At 41.5% G+C, this 18,525-nt stretch overlaps 1 protein-coding gene across 9 annotated transcripts in view; it reads left to right on the top strand.

The window, feature by feature from the left end:
- The window catches only part of Cep112 (centrosomal protein 112), a 655,204-nt gene that overhangs the window by 578,159 nt on the left and 58,520 nt on the right, over positions 1-18,525 (top strand). For 4 of the 9 annotated variants that reach the window (XM_087208582.1, XM_087208583.1, XM_021248587.2 and 1 more), the window contains one exon: positions 681-15,892. In XM_087208582.1, coding sequence (XP_087064708.1) covers positions 681-684 — 4 coding nt within the window. In that variant the 3' untranslated portion in view covers positions 685-15,892. Of the gene's footprint in view, positions 1-680; positions 15,893-18,525 lie in introns of those variants that run through there. The other 5 variants (XR_015450293.1, XR_015450294.1, XM_021248586.2 and 2 more) reach the window with 3 other exon arrangements.

Below are 18,525 nucleotides of genomic sequence, written 5' to 3'. Positions count from 1 at the left end.
TGGGAGGCTGAAGCAGGAGAATTGCTGTGAGTTCCAGGCCAGCTGAATCACACAGGCAGACCCTGTCTCAAGAAAGAAAGAAGCGGGGGGGGGGGGGGGGGAGGAAGGAAGGGGAAGAGAAGGAAGAAAGAGAAGGGGGAGGGGAGAAAGGAAAGGAAGGAAGGAAAGAGAAAAGAAAGGAAGAAAAAAAAGTATGAGATGATGCAGGTCTTGCTGTGATGGTTCACATCTTCAAAGTCCCCTGACACGGGGGTTTGGTGCTGTTATCCAGACCTAAACAGGCGAGTGGCTCAGTGATGTCCAAATGCTCACCGAGATCAAGTGTCTTGGATGTCAGAGCCTTTTTTAAAAAGTGAAAAGTTCCCAGGGGTGTTACTGATGGAGATGGGGTTTACAGGCTCCAACTCAGTCAGACTAACAACCTGGTTTAATTTAGTGCCGAGAAAGACCAAACCATTTACTTGGCATTGAATTAAAAGGAAAGAGCTTGTGAATCATTCACTTTTCAAAAAAGTCAGTTTATCTCTTTATAGATAAGATTTGATCCCTTGTAGGCATAAATGATGAAATTTTGATGCCGCATATCCTTTTTAACCCCCAACTTCTCCAAAGCTGGAACATATTTTATAACTGACAGATCTGTTAAGCCAAAGGTCATAACCAAGGTTTTTGGCTTTCAGGTAACTGCAAGAGAGAATGCAATGGGTGTGATTGTCCAGGCTGCACTGAGGACTTCTAGCAGGTTTGAAGAGTTGGATATTGTAAAGTGAACTATGAGATCAGTGGCATTTTTAAATACTTACATGTAATTAATATCATAAAAACATGCATCATTTACATCAATGGGATGGTTTTGTGTTTGCCTAAGTTATTTTTTAACATCTCTTTATTTCTGATTTCCATATTTGTGAGCCTTTGAGTGTGTCCTAAAAATTGCTTATATTGGAAAAAGAAGTGATTTCTATGGTATGCCTTGTTAATGCTTCGCATAGAATTTTACTGTAGCGTATGATCAAAATCACATTTGTGGTATCATCAAAATTTTATACCTGTTTACATTGTTTTTATGTCTGTGTTCATATTTTATTAAAATATTATTTTATACTTATGAGTTTCCATTTTACTTTTTTTTTCATTTTACTTTTTATCATATCTGATTTGCTAAAGTAAGTGTAACATACGCATGGTATTTTTCCCTAGCAAAAACTGACAATCTCAAATGGGCTTTAGAGAAAAATATCTTATATCAAAGATCAAATCCATAATTAGTGCATGAACTTGGTCTTTAGAATAAAAATCAGTGGGCCATCTTGCACCAGTGCAAGTACTCATCTTGCTGGTTTACGGCCTGATCCTGGAACTCCATCAGTTAGCGTGGTGGAAGAAGTGTATGTGGGGCCATGGCTTTATTATTCTCTTGATCTCTCTTTTTATGATGGTTGTTTTAATTGGTGCATTGGTCGAAGATCCTTAAGATGGTGTAGGGTCGTGTTATGAGGACACAGCACATTGGCAAGGGATCTTGGCTTGGCCTTTAGTTATCCATTGTTATGTGGGTGCCTTCTCTTTGAGAGAATATGGTCTTAGGCCCATGCATGGATGGTTAAGCCTGAGTACCTCTCCCTGCCATTCTGACACGAAGTTCGAAGCTAATGCCAAGCACATTTTGAATTGCAGTGAAATTCTCTTCAGTGCATTGTGGTGCGTGCCATGGGCCTTTTGAGATACTCTCTAGCAATCCACCCCATGGGCGGGGCTGTAATCATCTGGTTTACTGTAAAAGTCAAGGACAAAAAGTTTATTTACACTTTTTCAAAATTCTTTTCTCTTTCCCACGCCCTTGTCTGTTGTTTGCTGCTCAAGGATTAATTGCCCTGTTTTGTGCTGTGACTGAGACATGGAGATGATGAGGAAGTACATGTAACAGGTTTTCCAGCCACTTCCAGAGCTAAGCAAGGCTGTGTGGCAGCCTTCAGTAGCAGGCTGGCATTCTTGGGGCCACTACTTTCCTGGTGACACTCGTTTATCTTACACATGTAATACATTATTGCACTGGCTTCAAGAATATTCAGGGGAAACAAAATTGTAGCAGATGCTATTAAAGCCACCTAACACTAATAAGGGCAATTGTTACTCGGACTGTGACTTAGTATTTGGAAAGGAAAGATTACAGCTACATGACTAATGTGAAAAATACTTCTCAAACTATGAAAAACAGATTGAGGCTCAGCAGATTTCATTACTAAGATTATTAGCTGCTTGAAGTGAAAATATGAATTGTATTGTATGATGGAATTGGAACTCCCACTCAAAATATTTGTATTCTGTGAGTAAGTATCAGTAGGTGTTTTTGGAAAGTTACTTGCTATTCTTTCTTTTCATTATTGCAAGGGTTATGAAATTACAAACACTGGTGAACCTTTGACATTTCCCAGATCCTGTTTCCCTTCTGCAGTGTGTCATGTACGTCTGGGAGTAAGGTGAATGAAACTTTAGGTCATTTTGATTGGATATGATAGAAATGGGTCCTTAACATTCATGTTTTTGTGAACATTTTCTGATAAAGGAATAAAAAGAAAAATTGCATTTGACATGTTTGAAACTCCTTACTGAGTTGAGCACTGAGTATATAAATGGCTACTGGGAGAAAAAGCAAGTGCTCAGGAAATAAATTATAAACACTGCCTTATTATAAAATCATCTAAGATTTTATTTTTTCTTTTATCCTGTGGAAGATCAATTGTTCATCACAAGTACCTAATTTAGTTACATCTCCAGTTATTACTATTGGCTGCTGTACCTGAGTCATCCACTTGTGCTTTTTGTATTTCAACATGTAATTGTCAATAGGTGGCAGCTGGTGAAGCATTTGGAACAATGGAACAGACAGAAAGCTCTGGGATCTCAGTGTTGTTGATGTATGTTATGATCTGGGTTTTCTCCAGGGGTCAGAGGAAGGGAGAGTTCACAGGAAAGCTAGCTGTTCAGTCATCTGCATATGTCAGATTTTATGTCAGTCCACCATTCCTGCTTCACCAAGCAATGAGCCCTTTCAGAGGCCTGACCTCTCATTCCGCAACCTCCACCCTCAACCATGAACTCCACCATCCTAAGTGGACTCCTGAGGTAGAGGGAACAGAGCCTGGATATACTTGCTTCATGGATTGTATAAAACAGTTGACTATGGCTTGAGGGAAATAGCTCTGATTCAAACATCATCCTATAATGTCACCTGTTAACAGAGACTGCTTCAGAAAGGGGCATATGCTTATAGTGGTGAGCAACCTCATTAAAGAAGTCTGCAAAGAAAAGTGCAAAAAGAAGAAACTGGGAGTTTGAATTAACAATTAACAGCTCCCTCATTGAAGTGGATCACCATCCTGAAAAGGCAGTAGCGTTTTAGCTTTCTGTCTAAGAATAAAAAGGAAAGGTAAAATATCAGAAATGGTGGGAGAAAAGTTTCAGAACACAAGGTCATTTTAATTCATAGTTTCCTTAAAAGAACTATCTCTTCTGAGCTTTCATATTTTGTTCAGAAAGGTTGTCTCTTTTAAGCTTTGTCATTAAAGACGGTTTGCTCTTTAAAGTGAATAATCAAAGGGTATAGAAATTGCGACTTACTGAAACTAAAATGCATGATCAATTTTAAGTCTTCTAACTAAAGCCTACTTAAATTTGGATGTGCTTTTGTCCTGGCAGCCCCTTTGATAAAATCAGAAAAAGATACATGGTTGGTCAATTCAAAGTAGGGAAAGAAGATAATTAGATAAAACTTTTTTTCAGCTAGTAGAGTGGTTCTTAGCTTTGGAGACTTGATTGGGAAGCTAATGGTACTCAAAAAATAAAAATTGAATATCCTAGATTTTAATGTTAACATTCTTCACTGTATTGTTTTTAAAAGAGAATGAAATTTCAGACCATTTTACCTCTCACATAAAGAAAGAGAAACAAAATTTGTAAGATAAGACTGCAGGACTTTAAAATCTGCACCCCCTCCCATATCTAATTCAGGTGAAAATGTGTCCTAGACATTTCAGTTTTAAATAAGGATTTCTATTCAGCATATGCATTAAAACCAAAGACCCTGGATGCTGGTCTAGATTCTGCTGTGTTGAGAACCGAAGGTTAGTCTAGACTTCAGACTAGTAAATGATCTTATGTCCCTCTTTGGTAGTCTGCCCCTTAAGAGAGCTCTCGTGGAATAGAGACTTGGACACATCATTAACATTGAACAGAAAGCTACCTAGTGAGAAGCCTGATATGGTACATCTGATTAGCTACATGAATCTAATTGCTTACCTGAATGAAACTATTTTGCCCATGCCTTTTCCCTTTAGCTAGAAAAGGAAGTTACCTTATAGGTAGAGTCTGTCTGTTAGCTATGCCTCGTTAGGTGATTCCTTCACCTGTTGGGGCCTCACTTTTCTAATTATAACAAAGTTATACAGTACTAGACCAGTATTTCTCAAACTGTACCATTTCAACCTTCTCATTCAGTGTTTCTCACACTAGTGTTCTGTCAAGCCCTGTTCTGTGTGATTTGTCTTGCAGTGTTCAGATGTCATATTTAGGAAACGTGATGTGCTGTATCCCCTCTTTAAGATTCACACTTACATCACTCCCTCAGTCATTCATCTGTTAATAGTTACTGATCACCAATGGTGTGCTAGATAGCACATTAACCACCCCAAAATCTAATGACTTAAACAATATTTTTTATAAAATAATAACGTGTTATTATCTCTCCTGGTGCTGATAGCTGAACTGGGCTCACATAGGCCTCAAGCAGTACAGTCAGGTGTCTGCTGGGGTGGCAGTCATAGGAGACAAAGGCTCACACCCACAGTGGCTTACTCATGTATGGGCAGCTGATACTGCCTATTGGCTGGACATGGCAGCTATGAGGAGCCCTCCAGAACTAGCCCAGCAAGAGACCAGATATGGAAGCCAAAGGTAGACAGTGTAGGTCCCAGCAAAGTCAAAGAATCTTTGGCCAGCTTTAATCTGACATACATTTGGTAAAGAAACATGTAACGCTTTAGCCTGGAATATCCTAAAATGATTTGACCCGTGGAATCTTTTTTTATCTTTTTCTGGGGCCTACATATTTTGTTATACAGAGTTCTACGAAGTATTTGTTAGAGAAGCTCCAACTTAGGTGATTACTAAAAATCTTGCTGTTGAAATATGCTATAAATCTATGTTGTATTTCTGCAATCACAGATTAAATTGGGGATTTAGAAATACTTCTTGGGAACCCTTGAGTTATGAATATTCAGCAAGTCCATGCCTTCCTCTGATTCTTCTGAAAGATGGTAGCAGCCACAGTTGATTGGGGTTTTATTCAACTCTTCTCTGTTTGGGGCCTGGTATGTACTGTTTATTGTAATTATCTTAACAAGTGTATTATTATAAAAGTCCACCAAAACCCACAGGCTGTGCTTAGGATGTTTCTCCTTCTTTCACAGAACTGTTAGGCACAAGGATGTAGACTTGATGAGCCTGAGAGGGGAAATTTCCCGAACCACAGAACACTTAAAAACTACTCAACTAAGTAGAGTGTAATCATCTAGATAAACAAATGAATCAGCCTTCTAATTGGCCCTTTAGCTTTCTCACCACTGCAACTGAGTTATCTCTATTCGCTCTCAGGCTCCGCCTATCTCCAGCCCTGAGCCTGGGTGGGGAATGTAAATATGCAAACAGAGCCAAGGGCTGAGAACTGGGCCGCCTCTCTGTTGCCTGACTCTCCCAGATTTCTGAGCCTTGTGGATCAGTGGACGATTCCAAGATGATTGAGCCAACCTAGCAAGCACCATGTATTTTGAAAACAGCAAAAGGGTTGCAGTTCATCTGTGTTCATCAAGCTGAGGCTGAGAGTGTGAGGGCAAGAGAAAAATGGGGGGAAAAACACCAGTTCCTTAGGAAAAGAAAATATTTCTCTAAGAGGATGGTGGAGGGTCCTGAGAATCTACCACTACTGTAAGGAAATATGTCTACATCAACTGAGATTTCTCAGAGCTGAGTTTTGTATTTCCAGTTTTGTTTCAGGTGAGGTGACCCAGGCTGTCCTTTAAATTTACCTGCATCAGCCCTGATGTTGTATCTCAAGCTCTGTGTAAGCTCTAGTTCGTTCTTGGCCAGTTTCTCTTGAACACCAGTGTTTCCGAGCAGGTGCACTGTCACAGTCCTGTGGGAGATCCTGTTCAGGACGGAGCATTTGGGCTGTCACATGTCATTGCATCTGTAATGAAAAACGTTTATCCAGGCCAGGCCACGTGCCTCCACCTGCTCTGTCTCAGAGCTCAGGGTCTGGTCGCAGTTTGCTGCCTCGTGTGATATGTCTTGCAGTATGAGGGAACCTTTCTCTGATTGAGTTCCCACTTGGGTTTACCTGATTTTCTTCCATGGTATTTTTATTTATGCTTTTGGGCATAGGACTTTGGAAGCTGCTGGAATATAAATCATGTGGATTCAGGGTTTTCTGTAAAAACTCTGATCTTACTTGGATTGTGTTTGTGTGTGTGTGTGAGTGTGTCGGTGTGGATGTGTGTAAGTGTATGGTAAACCATAAACCTTCAAAGACAAACTCATATTCCTTTTCTTCTTTACACTGCCCCAAATCTTTTTAAAATAGACTAATTAAGATAGCAAGTCTAAGTAGACACCCTACTGGCCCCTGGTTTGTTAGATACTTTGCCTAAAACCATATAATGTTCATACTCTCTGCCTTTTTATTGGTACAGGAGAAAGATTAATTGGCCCCATACCCTTTGCAAATTGTAATTACTATTCTCCCTGTGATATCACCTCTAACATGAGGACAAGTCATAAAGTAAGCTAAATTCTTAAAAACTTCAATAAATTGGCTCAAAAATTTAAGTATTCTCCATTTCCTTGCTAAATGCCTCTCCTGTCCCAGGAACTGAGCCTGGGACTAAGAAGTGTACAAGGATTAACAAGACCTTGGCCACCTACTCCTTGCCCATAAAGGGCTTGTGATCCATGAGAGAAGAAAAGAAAACCCATAATCCAAGAGAGAACATGATCTTTGTATAGGAGAAATGCCAAATATCCTGAGAATTCCAACCAAGGAAGCACCAACATCTGAAATCAAGTCTTGGAGGAGAAGGAAGTGAAACCTATGTTGCAGTTTGGGATCAGAGTAGGATTTCTGTAGGTGGAAATGTAAGAAAAGGCCTTCCAGATACTGTCACAGCCAGTGCAGCAATTCCAGTCATCTAGATTCATTCTGACTGTGAGGATTACATCTGCTGGGAAAAAAGTAGTATGACATGGATGTTAAAAGGTGTTAGAGCCAGATTGTGGAAACAAGAGCAACTGCATTTACTGACTTCCCTCAGTTCTGGGCCAATATCAGTGCAGGTCCCCTAAGGGCTTCAAACTCAGATGAATCTGGAATTGTGCAGGTTGCTTAGCTCTCTGAGTCTAGATTTCCTCATCTTAAAAAATGAAAGAAATGTCTGACAAAGTGCTACATCCCTGTAATCCCAGCATTCTGAGAGGCTAAGGCAGGAGAATCACAAGCCCAGCCTGGGCACTTTAGCAACACTGAAAATTTTGTCTTAAAATTTAAAAATTTAAATTTAAAAAAAGGGGGCTGAAGATTTAGCTCTGGGTGAAGCCCCTGGGTTCAATCCCCAGTACTTCAAGAGGAAGGAAGGAAGGAAAGGAAAGAAGGAAGGAAGGAAGGAAGGAAGGGAGGAAGGAAAGAAGGAAAGAGGGAAAGAAAGAAGAAAGAGAGATAAAGAAAATGAAGGAAAAGAAATAGTTTGGTATGGTAGCACATAGCTGTAATTCCAGCATATGGAGGCTGAAGCAGGAGGATTACAAGTTCAAGGCCAGCCTGGTCTACACTGCAGTACCCTGTCTCAAAAAAAAAAAAGAGGAGTAAGTAGAACATGGTTATGAAAATTAAATAAGATAATGCATTGTTTAAAGTTTAACATGCAATAAACTTTCAATAAATGAAGGCTATTTAATCTTATGACAATCCTCAATAATTTCATAAGGTAATTATTATTTATACTTGAGGAAGCTGAAGCAAAGAGAAGTTTGGAAGTTTGCCCAAGGCTGCATATCTAATATCTGGTGAAAGCAGAAAATGGAACTCCTGTGTCCTTATTCATTCACAGTTGCTCTTTCCTCCATGATGCATTGCTTCTGTGGTTGAGGAGAAGTTTGGAGTTTTATACACAACAAGGAGCAATTAAGGCATTTGAGCAGGGGAATGTCACCATCAGAAATTGATGTACGAGCACTTGTCCAGCAGCAGCATGAGGGCCGTGAGGAAGTAGAGGAGACAAGAGGCTGGAGGCAGACAAAAACTTGGGAAATGTGTGCAGTATTCCCATAAATTGATCCAGTTCCCCAGAGAGAGGAGTGTTTTTTCTGTGAACAGAAAGTAGGTCAAAAACTCAGTAGCCACCAAGGTACCTGAATGAATGAGATGATTGTGAAAGAGAAAGAAACATAAGTGGCCAAGATTTGTAGCCTAAATGATGTGTAGCACAGATTTGAGCTCAGAAAGAAAGATGAATTTGGGGTTAGACAAAATGAGTTTCATCGGGTAACTGGAATCCTGGTTCAGCACCCTCAGATGTGTCCAGCAAGAGCATCTCAGGTAGAGTGATGCTGAGGAAGCAGTGGTTTCACCCCTGGAGAGTTGGCTTGGGGGGGGAATACAGAAAAAGGGGGGCTGAAAGAGGACCAGCAGAGAGTAGTATGCCATTGGGGAATCCCAAGAAAAGGAGTTTAAAAGAAGCGCTGGTGGTAAAGAGGGGACAGGTCAGCAAGGTCAGACTTAGGGTGCTGAATTTCCCATTAAGGAAGAAGTCATGCTGGGTGTGGATTAAAGAACATCATTAATTTCCTTAAGAGGCCAAACACGGGTGTGGTGGCTCTGGATGTCTGCAATCCTGAGATCAGTGGAGAGTGGGCTAGGCCTTCTGAGAGCTTCTGAGGGATTAGAGGCAGGTTCCTTTCCTTGCTTCTCAGTAACAGTTTGCAGTTGGTGATGGTCCCACCAAGTGCTAAACTGACAGAAACATCAGAGCCTGGCCACGGGAATTGGTATCCTAGATTATTTATGAAAGTTTAGAGAAATGTTTTAAAAAGTTCAGCTCTTCTCTCATCATACAGTCTCCACCAATATGTAATTTTTATACAGTAGATAAATGAAGTCAGCCACTTTGCAAACTAACCCTCAGGATAAATCATGATCATAAAATTGACCCTCTGTGAGGGAAGTTCCCCTAAACTCAGCCAAATATTTTTGCTTCTGATCCTCACTGATACAGAATACTGGAATTATCATTGGTTTTCAGGCATTTTTGTTCTAACAACCATAACATAATGTCCACTTTAATTTAAGTTAATATTAGGTAGAACTTAACCCTGAGTTACTACACTTAATCACAAAATTACATTCTTTAATGCCCACCACCTCCCCTCTAAAAACAAAAACACAGTGGTTAACCTGGGCAAGTGATCATGAACACATTTTTGGAGTAGAGTAGGTTGCATTAAAACATAGCAGTGCAAGGGCTAATATAAAGACTTCAGCACTGAACACCAAAAGTGAAACATGTTTTTCAAATGAAGATGAAACTTATTAAAATGCTAGATACATAGGTAAGGCGACCTTAGTACATACTTGATACCTTAAAGTTTCTTATTTTTTAATAGTTTGGCACCAAAATTTTCTTCATGCCAATACTAAAAGTTATAACTTTTAGTGGTGATGTAGCAAGTTTTAGTACTTAACATAGACTTAGCAAATCTTTTAGTACCTTAGAAACTCAGCAAGAAAATAAAGCTAGACAAAGAGCTTAGTTCAGAGGCTCATTTTAGAGGGAGGAAGGACAAAGTAAGTGACTTATTTCTGTTCAAGAAAACTGAGAACAGGACACTTAGCCATTTTGTAGTCTCTGGGGTAGAAGGTAGTAAGATCAGTAAATATTTTTGATTTGCTGACTGCCCTCCAAAGAGGTGGCAAAGGGAACCCCAACTTCTCCTGGTATCCCTGAGCTGTAGGAAGGATCTAGTCAACTCCAACTGACCAGAGCATGGCTCCCAACCATGTCAAGGGTAGGACTCCCCAACGGGATCATGTGCAGAGATGACAATGATAAGCATATGTGCCAAGAACTGAGGGGACATGCCACCACCAGTGCAGTCCTGCGTTTCTTTTCCAGTAATACAGTGTGTACCTCCCAGCTGCAAGGAACCCAGTTGCACCTTTGATGCATGTGAGTATTTAGTCAACCCCTTGCAGAGATCAGGCTGTGAGAGGATGGTTACGAGACATAAACTGGGACTTTTCTGTAGCTGGTATTCTAGAAGTGGTGCCACATGGCATGGGGTAAAAGCAAGCTGAGCAATACCACAGGCAATCATGAGCTCAACGCTAGCATACTTAACACTCACTGCAGAGTGCATTTCTCCCAGGCACTCCCAGCAGGGAATCCAAACCCAGAAAATTGATGGCATTGAGGACAAGTCTTGAGTTTTGTTCTTAGAACTGAATGTAAAGCTGAGAGTAGCAGTCATCTTCTTCTGAAAAAAAAGTGTTGTGATCCAAAATAAGTAGAATTAGTTCACATTACCTGTATCGTAATAACAATTTAAATAATGCCATTTTACATAGTTTGGCTATACTGTAATTCCTACTTGATCATAATGGTTCTATCTGTATTAATAAGTGATTATACCCCTAAGGGTAGTGGAATTTTACTTTATTATGCCTTTTGATCACAGAGGAGAAGAAGAAGAATTCTACTATGTCTTGAGGTGAGGTACTAAATCTATTATTGTGAATGTATAGCTTGTGAGATTTTTATTTAAGGCAAAAGCTTGTATTGATAGCCAAATTCTACTGGTAAAAGCTTGGTTAGCATGACCTTATGCTAGCCATTTAAACTTCATCTGACTTGGGCCCTTCATCCAGATAAATAGACAAGAAATAATGACCAGCATTATCAAATTAATGATATGCTTAAGATACAGAACAATGTAGAAAGCACTGAAGCCATCTTGAAAGGGAGATGTCAATTCTTGCTGATACTGAATATAAACAACCCTTCCCATTTAACAGCTAGTCTTATTTTCTATCCATGTTTTAAGGTCTTTTCTTAACCCAAGTAAAACCCTAGTAACTATCAAAATATGTACAGTGGTACATCAGTTCATGAGCTTAATTTATTTTACAATTTTGGGGAAGATGGCTGCATTTGCGTTTGTTGGGAAAGATGGCCGCAGTAGTGTTTATCACCTGATGTGTAGTTTGTGAATGGAAGCAAAATTTTGTCAAACCCTGTTGTTTGGGAACCAAATTGTTCGCAAACAGTAGTGTTCATGAACCAAGGTACTATTGTATCTACTATAGCTACATCCAGCTACCCAGTTAAAGTGAAGGGGATAGTACTAGAGTCATATCACTCTTAGAGGAAAAAAATACACTTTTTGCAACTTTTCATTTAAAACAACTCAAGATTAAAATGTTTTATGCTTCACCATCTCTAAAAAATGGAAATGTAATATACAGATTCTCAATAAAGGATCAAGAAATGCCATAGTTTGGGAAATAAAGCATTTTGTCCAAAGGAAGATGTCTCATGTGTGAGCACAATTTTTTTTTTGTACCAGGGATCAAACTCAGGACCTTGCACTTGAGAAGCAGGTGCGGTGCCACTGAGCTAAATCCCCAGCCCTGTGAGCACAATTTTAAAGGACATGAAAGTATTTGAAGCTTGTGAATAGCCAATTCTGTGATTATAACACAATGTGATAGGCTCATTTATAAAGTAGAAAAAAGGTTGATAGCATAGTAGAAACCTAATCAGATGCAGTGAATCTCTGTATGCCTCAGAGTCAAGCAGTATTTTGGGCAAAAGAGCCAATTCTCTGCTAACCATCTAAGAACATGAAGACATTTTTAGCATCACCAAAGCAGTATTTCATCACTTCCAGAAATGAACGTGTTGTTTTGATGTCAAAGGAAAAGAGAAAGATTTAGGAACCTATTCAAAAGCACCAAAGAATTCTGCAAAAATAAGCCAATGAAAGGAGCAAATGAATCTTTTCTCCTCCAGAAGTTAACCACTCAGTGGATCTCTGCAGCATCCATGCACATTAAATCCACACTGTTTTCTAGAGATGGCTGTAATTTTGAATATTGTTCCAAGGCCTATGGAACAATGGAAAATGATGATACAAAGATCCCATTTCCCATCCAACATCACTGGAGTCATATTTTTAGAAAACTCAACCATCTCGACCTATGAAGGAAAGCCTTTACAAAGGAACATTTATGACCCAGGTTTTTTTTTTCTTTGTATGACCAAGGTTTTAATTTGATTTTTGGTTTTGTATATTTGCTATTTAGGTAGAAAAAAGTTTGCTCTGCTTTTTAATTTATTTTTGAGGCCACTTTTGGTGTTTTTAATTTTATGAAACAACTTATTACAAAGGGAATCTCTAAATATAACAAGGTTCCTTAAGAAGTAAGAATAATTTAACTTGTTCCCAGCTTGGTAACCAGTCAGGTTGCAGAGGATCACTTGTCTTCATTAGTGAATTTGGGACCAAAAATTATTATATGTACTTCTTCCTACTTTTATAAAAACCAAACATGCAGCACTTGTAATTCTAATAACCCAAAGTGAAGGTTTACCAGAAAGGTGGAAAGAACAGAGCTGTTTGGTAGCCAGAGAAAAAGGCTTTTGCTAAATTGAGTAACATCTTTAGATGATTCCTTTCCTAAGATTAGTTTAGTGAGTGACCATATCTCTGCGGCTGGTCTTATCAGAAGAGTGATTGAGAAGAGAAACTTGAGTATCACTCACATTGCCCTAAAATATCCAAGGTGAAAAAGACCGTGACTATCACAGCAGCAGGAAAGATAAGCATGTAAGCTTTTACAGGAATCGGCACCACTATACCTCACAGCATGACCAAGGAGGAGCCAGACACCCATTGCAGTGGTCTCAGTACCATTTTGAAGAGGGAGCTGCCTCAGAATCGAGATACACTGTGTAGAAGAAATTGAATGACAAAACTAGACCACCTTCCCCGATAACAGGCATAGCCACAACAAGACTGCCCAGAGAGCTGGTTCCTAGGGATTCATTTCAGACATTCCAGACACTCAGAGACTCCTGCAACCATGGCCCAGGTGGGTCTGGTTACTGCTTGAGCTGGCAGCAGACCTTGGGATTGTCCATGTGATGCTAGTTCTGCAGGTGCATAGATGCATGAGTAGGTCATGGAGGCTTCCACTGGGATTTCAAAGGAAGGCCTGGAAAGCAAGATGGCGTGTAGCATGGTCAGGTCTCTGCAAGGAGCCCCTGAGAGGGTGATTCATGAAGCTACAGGAGTGAGGCCAAAGCTACAGTGGAGACCACCGGAAGTTGGAGATGCCAGGAACATGTAACATCTACTGAGGAAAAGTGCGGGCAGTGAGCAGAGCCAGTCTGAGAGAGAGGCCATGTGGACTGCAACCAGGAAGGTAACAGGAGCAGGGTTGTCTAAGCCCTTTGAAGCTCACATCGTGCCACCATGTGCCCCGGCTACTGGATGTGGAGCTACAGCACTTAATGTTTGCACTGCTGGGTTTTAGCCTTGCTTTAGTCCAATTCTTTTCTGGCCTCCTATCTTTCCCTTTTAGAATGGGAATGTTTACATTGTGCCATTATATCCTAGGAACTTTTTTAATTTTACAAGAGTTCACAGCTAAGGGATTGCTTTGAGCCTCAGAGGAGACGTTGGACTTTTGAACAGTGTGGGAACTGTTCAGACTGTGGGGAAGGAATTGTTGGATTTTCAGTTGTACACAGGGTTGTTACATCATATTAGGCAGAAATATGGCCTTGTTATTGTCTCTATTTGGAGATTAAGTGTTGGTTAATCTTGATTCTCAATTTGATTGGCCTAAGAGATACCTAGAAGATTAGTAGGGCACTCTTCTAGATGTGTCTAGGTGGGTCATGAGTGCATGATCTTGGCGTCTAAGTCTAGTCCCTGGCCTCTGCCTCTCAAGCTCTTCCCCTGCTTTGGTTAGCAGCTTTCTTCCACCATAACGTCTTCCCTCAGAGCCAGCTAACTATAGACTAAAACTTCTGAAACCATAAGCCAAAATAAACCTCTCCCCCTTTAAGTTGCAGGTGCATGTATTTTGTCCCATCAACAGCAAGCTGATCAATAACACACTCCATTCCCTCTCTTTGTTTTATAAAAACATTCCACTGGGCATGGTGACACATGCCTGTGTAATCCTAGCATTTGGGAGGCTGTGGCAGGATGGATCACTGTGAGTTCAAGGACAGCCTGGGCTACATAGTGAGACCCTGTCTCCAAAAAAAAATGCCGCATTTGATTTTTCATATAAGATTTCATCCTGAAGAGAAATGAAGACAGAGCCTGTACTTAGTGGGCCAAATTGGCCAGTCACAAATGTACGCATGGTCATAATTATATAATGAGAAGAGTTTCTCCCAGCCCCACTGTGGAGCTATTGACCCTATTTGGACGTCATTTTTCCTTTGCTATAACTTAACCTGGTAGCCAACACTTAGACTTTAAAATTCAGTGATTCACGCTTCAGTGATTCATTCTGTGTGTATTCAAGACATATCCTCTATGTGTCATGCACTGACCCAAAGATGAATTGGGCATATATCTCATGGCCCAAGAGGTTGTAGTCTAGTAGAAAAAAATGAAATGATACTTAAATACCTGCAATATATAGTATTTGGTCATACATTTTGTAAAATAATTCTAAGTAAGAGTCAAGGAGACAAGTGTCATGGCGCATACATGTAATTGCAGTACTTGGAATGCTGAGGCAGGAGAATCACAAATTCAAGGTCAACATGGGCTACACAGTGAGTCTGAGGCCAGCCTGAACTACATAGTGAGAGGCTATCTCAAAAATAACCAAAGGAGAAAGAGGAGGAAGAAGAGAAGGGAGGAAGAGAAGAGGGTGAGGAAGAGGAGGAGAATAAAAAGCAGCCAGAATAAGTGCTTCTTCCCAGCCCAAGAGCCAGGTGAGAGCAGCAGTAGCACTCCAGCCCTCAGGACACATGGCTGTGTCCCCCTCGGGAACAGCATGTTCCCCTGGAGACGCCCTAGTGTGGGCAACGTCAGAGTCCTGCCTGAGTAGCACCACACTGTAAGCTCAACTCCATTTTCTCAAGTATAGAGAAATGGAGTGGGATACACTGGGAAAGAATAAAAGGCCACTTTCTGGTTAAAGCAACCAATTTGAATGCTACAGATAAGGGAAAAGTCAGGGCAGAAAGGCAGTGACTGTTTATACCTACCCTCCAGAAGCACATGGCTGAGCAGACTCAGATTTCCGTAAAGAACAGATTCATGACACTGTGCAAGAACTTTTATCCCCTTCACTGTTAGGCACAGCATTGATAGAGGAGGAAGTTTTTCTTTACTCCAGATAAAACTCCAAAAAGTCTGACCGAAGCATTGGGGCTTTAGAAAGCCCCTTCATCTGGAAAGAGCCTGCTGGATCCCTTTGGCTGTTTTCACCCTTTCCACTTCAGGAATGGGCAGCCTTTGCCTCTGCCTACAGTTGCCGTTTGGGGCATAGCCTGGACCCACTATCACATGCACCTGAGGTTCTGGGTTTGTTAAACAGCTCCAGGTTGGAGTCTCTGCTTGGCTCTTTGTTTCCCCCTGCAAACTCGGGTTCCTGAAGATTTATGCTACATCTAAGATAATCTAGAGAAACCTCAACTGAATATATAGCTTAGACAGGGAAACCATTTTCCACAAATGGGCTCCAACCATTCTATCTCAGGGATAAAAAGCAGAGGTCAGCAAAGTTTTTCTGTAGAGGGCCAGATGGTAAGTATTTTTGGCTTTAAACCACACAGTCTCTGTTCCAACTACTCACTTCTGCATTTGTGGTCCAGAGGCAGTTACAGAGCATATGTGCTTGCATTGCAATAAAACTTTACTTCTACAAACATGTAGCAAACATGCTCTGGCCTATAGGCAGCAGCTTTCAGAGAATGGTTTCCCTCTCTGCATGCCTTTAATTAAGAACTTCAGGCTCACGGCTCTCTAGCTTACAAGAGACTTGAAGGTCCCTTCTGCCTACATCCCTTGTGGGATGAAGCCCTGGGTGAAGGGATGGTTGGATGGATGGATTGATCAGTGGCATCCTCGTCTGGCTGCTTCTGGATGGCTTCCCTGTATCACTGTGTGCTGGTATTGAATCTGCTAAATACTCCTAATGAAAAATAAAGTTGTTGGCATTGCATTGCAGGAAGCTCTTTCTTTGAAGCTATTTCTGTTTGTGTTATGTTATGTTTTGTTTTGTTTTTGGAGACAGGGCCTCACAATCTGGCCCAGGCTGGTCTCAGACTTGATCTTCCTGCCTCAGCCTCCCAAATGCTAGGATCACAGGTGTGTGGCACCACACCCAGCTCCAAAACTTTTTATATTGACTCAAATTTGTCCATCCTATAACCTCTATCTCGTAGTCCCAATTCTGCTCTTTAGGGCTACCTAGAATAACACTAATTCTTTTCTTTTTTGACATGGCATTTGGGAATTTGAAAATAGCTGTCAGGTGCATCCCTGCCCTTCATCTCTGGTGAAGAATCCTCAGTTCTTGTAGTAGTTTCCACAAGACATGGTTTCCAGATACCTCATTAACCTAAGGCAATGCCTCCAGTTTGTTGGCTGTCTTCTTCAGACATAGTGCCCACTGAGCGCGGTCTTCCAGGTGTGGTTGTGAGTGCTCTCCCTGCTTTCAGCCAAGCTTGTCACAACAGCAGTCTGCATGATGTCTCCCCTTTCTGACCTCTCTTTAACATCTCAACCACTGCACTCTAGTCTCTGCTGTCATTCATTGGGAAACTGCTCCATAGTTACCTAATTGTCAGATACAAAGGACACCACCAGTTTTTCCTCACTTACCTTTTTTCTCTCTACTTTCTTAGACTCATGATGCTGCTAGGTGGGTTCTCACCTGTGTGTCTGCCCATCACACTCTCCTTTATGGGCTCCTCTTTCTCCCAAATGTTGATTCCTCTGGACCTCATTCCCTAGGTGATCACTTCCATATCCAGAGCTTCTGCTCCCATTTCTTAGCTACGATACCCATCCAGGCCTCTCTCCTGAATTAGGCCTGTCTACTCAACTAATACCGGAGGTCTCCACCTTCATGTCCAGTGGGCAGCAGAAATTCAGCATGTCCAGAACGAACCTGTCATCTTTACAGTCACCCCATCAGAAGTCCAGTGTCCCCTTAATGCCCTTTCTTCCTCCTTCCTTACATCTAATTAAGTCATTACTTTCTGGGAATTTTGTCTCGGAAGCTTTCTGATTTCTCTCCTCTTCTCCATCTTCATAATTCCAGAGCCTCTGTTATTTCTGTCATAAAAGCTTCTTAGCCAGCCTCCCCACTCTGCCCATCTTCCCTGCCACCTCCAGCTCATCTTCTGGAAAGCCATCTCAACCTTGTTATTGTCCTGTCAGCATTCTCTAAGCACAGTCTTCAAGATGAAGACCACTCTCCTGTCACAGTGCTCAAAGTCTTCTACAATCTGAGATTCTGCCCACATGAGCCCGTGGGAGATGGACACACCCCTGCTCATACAATACTGTGTTTGTCTCGATGTCTTCCCCTGCTGCACTGTAAAATCCCTAAAGGCAGAGATTAGATTGTTAGCATCCTTGTATTGCCAGAGCCTAACCCGGAGCAGGTGCTAACTTGAGTATTTCCCAGGGAAGTCTGGTCCCTAGGAGCTGGTCCCTGGGAGCCACCTCCACTGTCCCACCTCACAGGCATCCCTGTCTTGCTCCTTGACCTTCAGTTTCTGGACTGGACCATTTGGCCTCCTGTCTCTTGACATCATGACATCCCAGTCCCTCTGTCCAGAGTTCCATCTTCCAGATGGTTTCCTGCCTAATGCCCACCCATTGCTCTTGGCTCAGCTGCGTCAGCCCTCACCTCATTAGAACAAACTGCCTCTGCTCTGAGCACTGTGCCCACCTCTCTCTCCTAACTTCTATTGCACTGTGTGATAAGAGCTTATTTATGTATCTCCACTATTTGAATGCCTTAAAAGCAAAGATGCAGAACTCAAATTGGCACAAAGTAAACTCTCAATAAATATTCCTTGCAGAATGGATGAATGGATTCTGCCTTCCCTGATCTCAATCCTAGACACGTTTCCCTGCAGCTCGGGCCTGTGTATATTTCTCTAGTTGCTGTGTCAGGTCTAATCTCAGAACACCTGGCACACTCCCAGACCCTTGACCCCGGCCCAGCCATGGCCAGCCCTCTCTGCCACCTTCTTATCACTTGGCCAGCGGCCTGACCAAGAAGATTCCCTTGAACAGGGTGAAGCTTGGAGCTACAGAGGATGGGGCCGATGTGTGCACACTGCCTTCCCCTTCTGCCAGGCCTGCGGTCGTGACTGCTGCTGCTTGTGGCCAACCTTGAACCTTTTCCTCCATGTCCTTCCTTTTCCTTTT

The sequence above is a fragment of the Heterocephalus glaber genome, unplaced genomic scaffold, assembly GCF_053883595.1.
Source record: "Heterocephalus glaber isolate CG9 unplaced genomic scaffold, H.glaber_assembly_v1.0 deba00000937, whole genome shotgun sequence".
Taxonomy (NCBI): Eukaryota; Metazoa; Chordata; class Mammalia; order Rodentia; family Bathyergidae; genus Heterocephalus; species Heterocephalus glaber.
This window is presented reverse-complemented; position numbering and strand designations above follow the sequence as displayed.